Source organism: Spea bombifrons, chromosome 1 (assembly GCF_027358695.1).
Source record: "Spea bombifrons isolate aSpeBom1 chromosome 1, aSpeBom1.2.pri, whole genome shotgun sequence".
Lineage (NCBI taxonomy): Eukaryota > Metazoa > Chordata > Amphibia > Anura > Pelobatidae > Spea > Spea bombifrons.
Window position 1 is genome coordinate 19,871,059 of NC_071087.1, and position 13,383 is coordinate 19,884,441.

General features: G+C 42.8%; 1 protein-coding gene across 4 annotated transcripts in view; it reads left to right on the top strand.

Annotated features, from left to right (window-relative positions):
* Positions 1-1,243: 1,243 nt before the first annotated feature.
* TBC1D1 (TBC1 domain family member 1) overlaps positions 1,244-13,383 on the top strand; it is a 62,205-nt gene continuing 50,065 nt past the window's right edge. For 2 of the 4 annotated variants that reach the window (XM_053458364.1, XM_053458365.1), the window contains exon 1: positions 1,245-1,417. In XM_053458364.1, the coding sequence (XP_053314339.1) occupies positions 1,352-1,417 (66 nt within the window). In that variant the 5' untranslated portion in view covers positions 1,245-1,351. Of the gene's footprint in view, positions 1,418-11,622; positions 11,892-13,383 lie in introns of those variants that run through there. The other 2 variants (XM_053458361.1, XM_053458363.1) reach the window with 2 other exon arrangements.

Sequence of the window (13,383 nt, forward strand, 5' to 3'; positions counted from 1 at the left end):
TCTGTAACTACAATTCCCATGAAATGCAGCCAGCAATATGGGTGCTGAGTATTATTGTAGATGAAGTCAACAAAAGTTAGTGTTTGTACTGAAGACTTATTGTAGCCCCCCAGCCCCATCTACAGTTACCAGTTGTAGTCAAGAAATGTTAATGTTGTGTAGTGTAGCATTCTGAGGTGTTACAAAAGAGAGGGTAGTTAGAGGGGAGTAAAGGGGACATAAAGGCTCGGAACCAAAATAGAACACTTGGCAGTTTGCAGCAGTTGTGGTAACGTTTGGCACTCAATGTGCTCTTATTACATGTCTCATGATATTGAGCCAACTAAATGGACGGCTGAGAATCATGAGATGTGCATTCCACTGCAGCACCAATCCATAACAATATAAAAACTAACCTCAGACACTCCAGCTGTACTCACCTTCCCATGATACTTAACTTACCAGGCTAACTGAGAGTCATGGGAGCTGGAGTATCAGCTAACCCCAGCTGCAATACAGGATTGAAATAAAACCACCTTGTCTCTGCGCCAAAAAGCAATGCATATTAATGTACTCTGTGCTTTAACATGCATTGTTTAAACATGAAAACAGGTACAATTATTTACCTGAGGTAGAAGCTGCAGCTGCCTCTTCCATGGGCCTGAGAATCCTCCTCACTGATTGGCTGCTTGAAATTGCCAATCGGTGCTTGCTGAGCCAGTGCTGGAGCTGACTGGGGGTAAAATTGCTGTGGGATGGACAACGGGGCAAATGTATATGGGGGGGGGGATTCTGCAAAATGCCCCACTGGCCAGGGGCAAATCACATCCATTAAAGTGCATATGATAGCCGGAGTGTCCATTTAACAGCACGCCACGCGTACCTCCAAGTACTTTACATATTTACCCCCCAAGAACGTCACACATTTACATTTACCCCCCCCAGAACGTCACATATTGGCCCCTTCTTGCACGGCGCCAATAGTAAGCTGTCCCAATTAGTAAGACATTTGCCGGAACATAATCGCTGAAATAACGCAAAAGTACATTTCAAAGACAGTAACGCCCTGGGCGGCGGGAGCCCGTTATTCCGTACGGCTCCGTACAGCGCCAGCCGTCCGTGTGCTCGGCACTGCGCATTACTAACGACGAGCACAATGTACGCTTTGAGGAACTCGGTGCCGCTCCTCTCCTCATCCAATGGAAGGGGGCAGTTTTAGCGAGTGTGGCAGGCAGGGCCCGGATTGGCTGGCGCTCCCCAATAGCCGCTTGAAAGCTTTAGGAGCTCAGCTCGGCTCCAAGCATGTTCGGGAAAGCGGGCTGCGATCCGCACGGAGTTTGGGGAGATCGTCCTGACCCGCGCACGGATAACGATGAAAGCGAGGCTGCAGAAGCTCATCTCCGTCCACCTGGACGCGGGGCAGGACAGGGACCGCAAGGTATCTGCCGCTTAGGGGTGCTTTCTTCTTTATCCGCCCGGCTGCTGAGGGAACTTACGGGGCTGGGTTTCCATGAGCACAGGAGGGAGTATACTTTAATACACAACCTGCAAGTGCTGGGGGTATTAGGGGTCTGAGCGGGTCACACTGTCCGCCCTCTGGTGTGTTGCAGTTGCTAAGCCTTTCATCTCCACTGGCACTGAAGGGGTTAACTTGTCAGGCAGTGCTTTTGAAAAGAAATCCCCTTTTTTTAAGCAGGGTTTAACTCTTTCACTGCTATGACTGCAAAGTGCCGCTGACTGACTGGCTCTTGTATTATCCCTTTCAGTGCCAGACCGCTTTAAATACGCCTGCGCCGTAAGGGTTAAAGTTAACCGTGAACTGCCCAGGACATATTTATTTTAAGCTTTTCCTGTGATTATTAGTATATTTAACGCTCGTTAAACTTCATTAGAACTTCTTGCAGCCCACCCTGTATAGGCAGAGCGGGCCTTGGATGCGCTATTGAATATTTTTGTTTCCCCCAAATGTGTTGGATGTTTTATTGTGTGGCACACTTGTGCTGTTAGGTGTGTTCCCGATTGTGTCGTTCCAGGTTAGCGATGTCCTGTGTCTTGCGCTTTTGGTAGAAGAAGAGGCCGGAATATAAAACTAGTGGGTCAGAGATTGAAAGAAACTTTTACTTTACTGAGAGGGTGGTAAATAACTAGAACTGCCTCCCAGCAGAAATGGTATGCAATTTAAACACACATGGGGCAGGCATAAAGCTATCCTGAATCTAGGGCCACACAGAGGACCGATTAAGGTCTGAGTGTTTCTATCAGAGAAAACAGACAGACTAGACGGCTGAATGGTTCTTATCTGCCGGCAAATTCTATGCCTTGCATTGATCTGCTGCTTACAGCGCTCTTATTTCTAAATATTTACCCTGTCTATAAATTCTAATGATAAATACACAGATACGGCGGCGGAGGGCGAGATCCCAGTTAACTGACTCCTTTTTTGAGGTTATAGATCTATTTTTACAAAATATTTTACATTTTTTATTTTAAATATATTAACTCTTCGTGTGTTCCAACTCTGGAGGGTAAAAATGTCAATTTGCCAAGAGTCTGTTTTTCTGAATTTGTAGACTGTTAGCTGACAAGTAACTCTTGAGCTGTCGTCGGACTGCAAATCTCATAATGCTCAGCTGCTCGGAGTCACTCTTTGAACGCAGCCGCGGTGTAAGGAGAATAATCTTTGGAATAGATCATATGTTTGTTTTTCATTGGGTTTAACGATTGTTGCATTGATAACCCGCAGCTATTAAGTTATTCGGTGGAGTGAACTTGGCTGTCGCTCCCCTGGACCCCGTAGAGTTCGATATTAAATGTAGGGAGAGCCGCCGGTAACAGATCCCAGCAACAAGTGTGTTTAGTAATGCGTGATGTTGGACGCTCCGGCAGGAATTTGGCGGCTTTGCTTCGTAGCCGATGTGGTTGAGGAAGCGATGGTTCAGGTTACAGGGTTTCCTCAGCCCCTGGCTCTGCTTGAGTGGTATCCCAACGGCGTTGCTTGTGTCTGGCCTGAAGAATGGGCTTGAGGGGGCCCAACGTTCTTTGACTTTCTCTCGCTTGAAGACCACTTTTTCGTTTCAGCTTCTGTTCTTTGATTAGAGTCAGAAATGCTTGTGACCGGCTTTGTAAACTATCTGATGGAAGCCAAAGTTCTTCCACTTTCTCTACTTTGTATCAGGTGAGAAGATGGGTGAGCCTATGACCGGCTATGTAAACACTTATGGTGGAACCCAACGTTCTTTGACTTTCTGTAGTTGGTACCAAGTCAGGAGACCTTATCTTTGTGTTTGTTTCTTTTGGTATAGTCCTGATCATGTTTCTGGTGACCGGTTCTCTAAGGTATCTTATGATGGAACCCAAAGTTCTTTGACTTTCTCTAGCTTGTATCGGGTCAGAAGACGGGTCATTGTGCGATGTGAACTATGTGATGTTGGAATCCGACGTTCTTTGACTTTCTCTACCTCGTATCCGGTCAGGAGACCACTTATTCCAGTGAGTGCCTGTCTCTGGGTTGGACGTGTTTATATGGGTATTGTGGGAGATGTAATTCTTGAAATTCTGCACATCTCTGAGATTTTTGCGTGCGCAGGAAAACTTAGTATCGTTTTTTTATTTGTACTGTTACTTTACTGATTAAGAGTTTTAAAAGGACACCTTAGGTGCTTCACATCTTCTTCAAGCGAGCTGGAAAGAACGAGGAAACTTGACTGGGTTACGTAAAATACCTATCATTTAGAACATCTTGTGTGTAACAGTCACATATAATGGCTTAATTGCAGACATTTTATCAAGAAAACGTGGAATTAATAAATAATCCTATTCAAAGATTAATAATTCTTTGCCGTTTGGGGATGAGGATTTGGAACGCAGCAGTTAATGGATTCTTTCTGTTGGCATGCTTGTTTCTGTACACTCACAAGAGGCATTAGGCTTCTTCCGCGGGATTGAGTCACTTCCTCGTGCTTCGTGCCTGATCCTGCAGACCCGGACGGTCCCCTCCTATTGGTTAGTCAGAAAACCGAAACAAAAGTGCAGGAAATGTGTCAAGGAAATCCAACCTGGGATGAGGTCACTGCCTGATGCTATACGTATTCCTCTCATCAGTCTGCCTCCTGTTTAGTTTGACATACCCCGGAGAGGGGCAATTCTTTCCCTTTATACGACCTTTCCTCAACTCTTTGGAATAGTGTATGTATGTATGTATGTATGTATGTATGTATGTATATCTCTCACTCTCATGTGTGTACGGCCTGGCCATATTCATATAATGCAGACCGTGCATTCACAGTACCTGTTTTGCTAGTGTGTTGGGATAAACTGGGATGTTTCATGGGTGAAGTGTGACGTCACTCCCCAGAGTGTCGGTAAGTGATGCCATCAGACGTGCGTTGGTGTCTTCTGATTTGGGCCAAGATCATATCGGTTCATCAATCGTCTTGATCCTTTCTGCTGGATAGTCTTAATCTTCTACATCAACATTGCTTTCTTCAGCAAAAAATGTTTGTTGTAAAGGAACAACAAATAAGAATCTATGCCATGTTTCATAAGACCTGAGACTAGACAAGTCTAAGGACCCAAGCAGTCATAATTGATAACTATTTACTGTCTTCATAATAACTTTTAAAAATGTCTATCTCTATGGATATAGAACTTACCATCTCATATTTGATTATTTTCCTTTCTTTTGATCTCTGATCCATCCCTGCTAGCAAGTGGCCCTATGGGCTTTGTTCACTATGCATTATGAAGGTCCAACACTGGCAAGCTTCCGCCACAGTAAGTTCTGAGTTTGCCTTGCATAATGTGTAATATAACTATCCATTATACAGGGCCAGCCAAACTCTTCCTGCCGAAGGAAGCTCACTGCAGTTAGACCTTCATAGTGCATGGTAAAGAAGTTAAAACCACAACTCTCCTTTTAGTGAATAGACCCCTTTTCTGGCTTTTATTTAACCCTGAAGCAAAATACAAATATGCAGCTTTTTACACAAAGTTAAATATCCTTTTTGTTTAAGAAATATAGACAGTATACTTGTGCACCTCAGGTAGTTTTCAGGCTACTTGCTGGTTAGGGTGGTAGCATTATCACCCGTAAAAGCAGTCTACAGCAGCTGCCCCATACCCCTGTAATGTTTAACCTTTTTTTTTTTTTTTTTTGCTATATAAACCTAATTTTAAACTTTTACAGTTTCTCTTTGAGTACCTCCGTGCTCTGTTTGGCCAGCCCTTTAGTATATCGCTTACAAACTATCAAATGTACATTAGGATTCAAAGGGAATGATTTCCTGCCGCTGATGCGTTGCTTGCATTATTTATTTATGTTTTCGTGAGCCTGTTGGGTGACCGCATTTTATTTCGGCCATTCAGGGACACACCAACGTGTGTGTGTGTGTGTGTACATACAAACTGATTCACATATACTATTATGTCATTAGGAAACCTTGGAAACCGTGTTGATATCAGATTTAATAATATACCGATACATATGCTAATTACAGACATAAGCAAATTCAGAGTGTTATCTCCTCTTATTACCTGACATTAAACAGACACACTCAGTCACACAGACACACATACCTGGTGCCGGCTGCAGCTTACACTGAGCTTGGTGTGAAGGAGGGACTTGGCCTATCAGGAGAGGCTTCTGAACTCTCAGGCAATCAGAGTTGAGAAGTCTCTTCTGATTGGCTGAGACCTCCTTCACTCGCAATCTGGGACATGTGGTCACTCTACTTGGAGACATTATCATACCTGCAAACTTTCTGGCTCAAGCTACCCTGAGCCCTCCCTCTTCTGCCCCCCCCCCAATGGGGTTATAAGGAAACAGCCATGCTCTTGCCTGCCGGTTCAACATAAAACTGGGGTTTATTAACTAAAGCAGTAGTTTCCCAGGGTAGCTGCAGCTTCGCTGTACGTTGTGAGCTTCTGCAGCAAAGTGAATTGGATGAGCTGAAGTATCGCGGCAACTCTGCTTTAGTAAATGAACCCCACTGTAATCTTCCCCCCAGACTGGCAGATGCCCCGTGGGCTGATGGTGCCGCACGGTTACCTTTACTTCTGCTCTGGTGGCAAACTGTGTCGTTCAGTACGCAGCTGCGGCTGTTGGTCACACGTATATGACTTAGCAGCCATGGGCTTTAAAGTGTCAAGGGTACTCTTCTTCCCCAGACGGGCCCTTCTTCCCTCTATAAATGTGCCTGATGTTTAGTTAGCTCTCGAGGCCCTACGTTTCTTAGTGATGCACAAACACCGACTGCTGTAATGAAGGTTTTACGGCAGGAATGTCTGGTATTTTTGCCTTTAACGGCAGCCCTGATAGTCTCGCTTCTTCTCCTTGATTGTTTAGGGAGTTTTTTTGACCCTAGGTCTGTTTATATTAAAAAATATGCCGCTACATGCCCTGTTCTTATTTTTAGCACCTTGGAAAGCCGTTTAGCGCACGTGTGCTCGCTTGTTTATAAGACTGCCTGAAATAATATTTTGAAAGCTTTATTATTGTGAGATGTAGTACCGGAGATTCAGGTTCTGTATCAGTAGAATATTTATGTGTCTCTGCCTATATAGACGTTTATTCCTAAAGGTGGAAGGCCCTTTGGACTGGCCATCTGCCACAATGGGCAAACGTCTGGTGAGCTGGTGGCCGGTATCAGATACTTGCTTTCACCTGCTGCAACATCATCGTTTGGCGCCCACTGACCTTTAAAATGCCATCACCAGTCTAGCCCTGCTTGGAGTAAGGTGTTCATGTAAGGTTCTGGATCGTTTAAAATAAAAAGTGAAATAAAAATGGAATATATAATATGTATGTATATGGGGTTAGAGATCCATTTATATTTCATTAAAGCTGTGGTAAGTTTTGTCTTCCTGCAGTTAGGCTTTTGTGATGAGGATTTTAGCAAACCCCTTTGGAACCTCTTTAATGCAGCGGGTGCTTTACATTAAAAAACATGTTTCATAAATCATAGTTCCGTATTTACAAATGGATTCTGTCTAATACTTTGGTCTTTTGTAATTTTATGTAAAAATAGATGGAAAAAAATCAATTGCCGGTAATGTGCTCACTGAAAAAGGAGCATACTGTGGTATGCTTCTTGCACATGCTCAGTAGTACGCCCATCCATGTGACTGGCTGCAGCTTCACTGAGTGCTACTGAGCATGTGCAAGAAGTTTACATACTAATGCCTCCTGGTTTCAGTGACAGCCGGGGATGGAGGAAGACAAAAGTCTTGTTTTCTCACTGCGGTGTGCATTAAAAATACCCCTTTGGGGGCTAGACTGTCGCTGTGATGGACATTCTGATCTGACGGCCTCGATGGGTAACGGGAAGTGTAAGGCAGTTCCAACCTTGTAAATACAATATAATCCATTACTAATGTCTTGGATAGAAATAAACTTGGCGTTCCTGAACCAAATCCATCTCCCTCTCGATGTGTTTATCCAGCGGCTCGTCGTAGAGCGGCTTATTCGATGTATACCCTGAGACTTCCTGGTTAAATAGTATATGCTGTATACTACCGGCCACCGCTGCTTCCTCTATACAGGGGCGTAAAACCATACGTTTAATCTGCTTCCTAACCTTTTACCTTTAACACCGGAGTCTGCCAGGAGAGGATGGTGTGCAATTCACTGGAGCAAGATGCCCAAGTGAAAAAACAATCTATTTCATTAGATTAGGTAATGTGACATCCTTCAGAAAATGTATATTATAATAATTTCTTGGACCTTGTAAGAGAACAGAGTGGTAGTAGAGAAAGCTGTTGCAAGTCTATGAAGGGCTCAATCATGGAGCATGATGTGTAAATCTGACGTATGTATAGCCTTTATAAATAATGAGGACATCGATACCGCTTCTGGTATACGGTGGAAATTTTTTTAACACATTAAATATGTCACTATTTGCAGCTTGCCTATATTTCATAGGCTTGGTAAAATAGACCTTATTCACTAAAGAGGGGGTTTACAGGAGAGCTATAGTTTAAATTCAACAACTTTGTTATGTAGGACCAACCCTGCTAGGGGAGGGCCAAGCTGGTCCTGCACACTGCATAGTTCAATCAGCCGAGTCTTCTGTCAATAAACCTGCCCACGTGAAGCGTTTCTTGTATGAGACACTTGGACGTTTTGAAGTGCTTGAGTTGAAATCTCTGTAAACTTTAGAGAATAAACCTCCACGTCAACAATAAAATTGCCCGATCAGCAGTAACTCGGGTGGCTGTTGAGAAGACTGCGTCTGAAGCAGTTACTTTCTAGTTAAATAGTGACTGGAGAGTTGGTCAAAAGCCGTGAAGTTGTTGCAGATATAGAAGTAACCCCTGCTTTATAACCTACCTCCCGGTTCCGTGTTTCTTGCACTTTCTTTTTTTATTATTATTATTATAAATTAAAGGAACAGAGCCAGCTGCCTAAATACATTTTTTTTTTAAATTGTTGGCAAATTTTACTAACCTGTACTTTTCTGATATTGTGGGATTAAGATAAGTGTTGGGCAGAGCCATCTTAATTTAAAGAGAAGTACGATGGAGGGAAATGGAAAGAGGTTTTAATTCTTTTCTCTTTAGATCTGTATGATTGTAATAATAAATCTGCGGCAATACACGGAAACACTGCCACCAGGCGGCTCATTGCAGGTAGTGAAGCTGCACCGGGTGATCGGGTGCGATAGTGTAAACTGCACTACGGTTGTGCTGAGCGAGATTGTTGGCTGCAAGCCCCGGCCCCGCTTCTCTTCGGTGTTGGTGTGAATTTTAGTGTGTTTGATTTTCACTTCCCTTTTGTAACAGATGCTATGACTTACTTGATGCTATAAGCGCAGTATTACTCCATTGTGTAGCTGATGACTGCCGTGCTTTACATGGCCGGGAAACATGCGTGTGATTATTGCGGCAGATTTTGACAGTCACAAGGTGTTGGATGCTATGGAACTTTGGAAGATCACTTGTGATTAGATTGTAAGATGCAATAGTTGGGTGCTCCTGCTTTTGTACCAGTTTAATGTGAATGATTTAACTTGCTCTGTTGTAACAACTCTATGGGATCTGCTGGCGCTCTATAAATGAATGGAATATGTTCCTAGCACACCACTGCTCCAAGGGGGGAAATAAGAGGACCCCCTCGTAACTGGCCTATACACTATGGAGCTCCATAGTGATCATAGTCTGCACCGCGTGTCTTTGAAACGCGGCGTGCCGGGATATGACGTTGGCTTAAAGTGGTGGGCTGGCAGCTGGTGCTCAGGCCTAGGGCTGCACCCAGCCATGATATACCACGGGCACAGAGGATTGTTAGTGTCAAAGGTGCTCTCCTGTTAGTGTGTTTACAGCAACCATCTTATATGATCTTAAGTGCATTTTTTTGTGGCTTTGCTTCTCTGAGGACTCTATTTATTTTTTTTTTTTTAAATGTATATTTTGCATAATTGTTATACAGCATGAAGATCCATCCCTCAATGAGCTTCTGCTGCCGGAAGATCGTTTTATACATTGCGTTATGCACTGTCCAGGGTCCATAGCTTCATGAGGGTGAAACCTCCTAGTATTGGCCCTTCACAATGAATGGTAAAACGACAACTCTCCTGCTAACTCTGTAGTGAAAAAGGCTTTTTGAAGCAAACAGTTTAGTGAATATCCCCCAATATTATGTATTGGCTGCCCGGAATAAACCATGGGTTGTATTGTAAGTGGATCAGAGTAGAGAGATGGCCGCCTCAAACAGCACTGCCAATGGCTTTCTTATCCGTCAGTAATTTATAATCAGACTGGTAATTGGCAAACAAAAATATACAAATATTTACACAAGATGTAGACGTGAAACGACTGTTATTGTTCCTGTCCATATGTATCCTAGTTACAGGTCCTCTGCGCATGGATGTGCAGCGGGCCCCTTAATAACTGCGAGCAATCAATGTAGAACGGTAAGATTCTGTGCATATTCCGTTTTTGTCTTATTTAAGGAAGAGACATGGAATTCGCGAATATACTGTCCAGCTGGGAAAGGTGAAGCTGGGGTGTTTGCGTTGGGGCGAGGCTTTCTTTTCTATCCCCGTCTAGTGCTAGATGCCATGTGGAACTGGTCTCATCAAACCATGGTGTCCTTTGTTCAACAAAAAGCTGTCTGTCTAGCTTCTTAGTTTGCTTTCCAATGTCTTGCATTAATAATAATAATATTATTAGTAATATCAATGGGGTGAGCCTGGCATTGCTGTGAAAGGGTTACCAGTATGTATCCTTCCATTGTGTGGCTTTGAGACAGGTGTTTTTTCTCCTCCTCCTTTCACCAAGAGTACATTATTTATTTTTCAATCAGCACAGCCAAAGAAATGCATTGCACCACTTGATATAATGCAGGGGGGGGGGAATAAACTCCTTGTTTAATGTACCGCCCCCCCCTTTAGTAAAAGTGTTTGTGGGTAGTTCTTCATAAATGTAGATTATACATAAAGCCCATGTATGTTTTCATACACAATGTATGGCAGGGTAGGTACACAGAATTGTGTTTAAAGTATATTTAGGGCATTTAAAGCTATGTAGGGGATAAATGCACACTCCCACTTCTGGTGCCCCTGCTTTTGGGGACTACAACTCCCCTTCCCTCTTCTACATTTCTTTTTTTTTTTTCCAATGAACAATACATGTTTGGGGTATAATTGCTGCTGTTAATAAGAAATGGTTATTTGGGGGTGATAAGGGCACAATGCAGGGTAGCAGACATGCTAACCAGAGGCTCAAGCAATCAGATCTTCTGTGTCACATAGTTTACAGGATGATGCAGATGGGCTTACTGATGGCCCCCCAAGGACAGCCCCGGTGTCCCCTGAACCAGAAGCATAGCAGTGATTTCTTCTTATGCCGTGCCGTGAAAGGGTTGAAGCCCACCCGGCACAGTAAAGGTGTTGGATTCAGGTTCACAAATACACGGCTTTCGTTTTTCAGTTGGCCGCTGTTGCCGTAATCACTGGTTTCACGTTACCAAATTATCTCTGTGTATCCTCTGTCATTATCCCAGCGCCTCGGGGTGTGAATGCTGCATCTGATAAAAGGTACAGCCTCCTCGGCCTTTCAAGTAAATGTAAAAAAAATAAAATCTTAATTTCTCTGCTAAACTTTTTTTTTTATTGTTGAAAAAGGGAATTAACATTTTTATGTGAGTTTGTAAATATGTAAATTGTAAATATAAGCCTAGCAGCTGCCATCGTATGAGCAAAAAATGGGATTGTTTTCTGTGCAGTGTGTTGCCTTAAGGAGACTAAACTGTAATTAATACAAAATGATCGCGCATGTTCTATATGCACTACGTGAACAGACTGCTAGCAAATGTTTAGATCGGGATAAAATTAACAGATTACATTGTCCCATCATTATGACGTACCACATGCAAATATACACGTCACGTATGTCTGTATAGTGTGTGTGTGTGTATTTTAATATATAGTACAAAATTGTGTGTGTATTTTATAATTTTATATATATATATATATATATATTATAAAATACTTTTTTTTTATTTTTTTTATAAAAATGACTCTAGCAATCCTGTTACAAAGATTTGCAACCAAATTATTTTGGCCGGAGTGAAGTCCTGCCGGAAAATCTCTTTTTTCACTTTTCTCCCGGCTGACTCGCTGCCGCACGTTCACCTTGTGTAATTGGGAGCAGGCGGGAGTCGCTGTGAGAACTTGCTGGTTCGGCTGTTTTTCTCCTCCCCGCTCTCAGTCTGGGAAGTCTTTCGCTCCGTGAGATCACACCGGCTGCGGCTCTGCGATGGGAGCAGCGATCTGCTCAATGGGGCTCTGAGCCCGCAAACCCCGCTCTCCGGACTCTCACCATCCACGGGGGCAGAATGTCCGCGTTAACCACGTAGACCCAACGCGGTCGCTTTCAACTCAGACATGTCTCCGCTGTTTAGTTGGCTGTCTAAGGTGAGTTTTGCTCATTCATTTCTACTTTTGAGTGCCTGTTGAGGAAAAACTTTGCAAGAAATAGATCTGTTCCCCAAAATACTGACAGAAAAACTTGTTTGCGTCACAAAAACCATTTTTCCTCTGCTTTATCTGTTAAGGCATTTTTTTTTTTCATCCCCGTCATATTTTTATTAATATGCAGAATTCGCTGTGTGCTGACGTCGGCTGTAAAATGCCGTTATTTAAAGTTGAAGTAACATCTGATATTTAGTTAGACCGGGTTTTACGGCTGGATTTTTGTGCCTTCGGATTGGTAAATTATTTCTACGCAGCCGGATGTCGGCAAAGACATTTGAATATTACTAAAACTGATAGCGACCGGGAGAGGTTCTTAAATTGTGAAATACGACTGGGTTTCTAGAGCTGCCAGACGGTGTCTGACGGTGGGCAGATGAAGTAAATATACTATATATGGCTAATTCTTAACAACCCGTCATGTGTAGTTTAAACTTCTAACGTGCAAGACCAAAAAAAGACTTGTGACGACAGCCCTGCAAGTAGAGTATGTTATTTGTGCGACCAATCAGATTCTGCTGATTTCAGACGGACATTTAATAGTTAAATAAAACAAGTATATGATACGATGGGCATGGAGGTTCGGGTGTTCATCTGTTAGTCTTGTGCCTGTGGATTTCCGCGTGTTGCGTGGGGTATGGTGTGTATTTTGTTCGTATGTAACATAATATTCCCGATTAGTTTTGATGTCATCGTCTGCATTGCTCTTTTCTGTAGTGTACTTTTATGTCATAGTTCACTTTGAAGGCTGATCTAGTTTATACATTTCATTTTGCGACCTAGAGAGACATTCCAGCAGCATTTCTATGTAAATAAAGACAATTTATAAAGGGAAATATTTAATCTTTGGATATAAATATTTATCTCGCGTTGTTGCTCGTCTGGTATTAAAGCCTACGCTGCTGTGTGTTTTATTTACAGGTTCTGCAAACTCTTCAAGATCCAGTGTGTGTGTGTGAATTTTTTTGTTTTATACAAAATGTTATGCATATTTTCCATGAGCTCTCCTTTTTTATTTATTATGGTTACCTAAATATATATAGATATGATGGGAAATGAAAAGGAAATCTATTTTGCTGGTGGCAGGGTTTTCGGAGCTGGACTCCTGTAATCGTATTATGGCAGAAATGCTTTGGAAGTCAGCGGCCGTGTCTTGGATGGGGTTCTATATGGAATCGATCGTATATGAGCTTGCAAGCAGTGCCCTCGTGGCTTGATGTGTTGGTTTGTCTTGGTCCGTGAGTTCTAGTGTTTTGTCGGACCCTTTGGATATATGTATTGGAAGAATAGCCAGCCGTGATGGGTGGGGGTGTCTGTTCCTAAATGTAGGAATATTTGTTCTTCCCAATTCAAAGGAACAATGGATTAAATGGCCTTTCAGCAAAAGTAAATATAAAGGTGCCATGAATTTACCAATTTCCTCAACATCAAACAT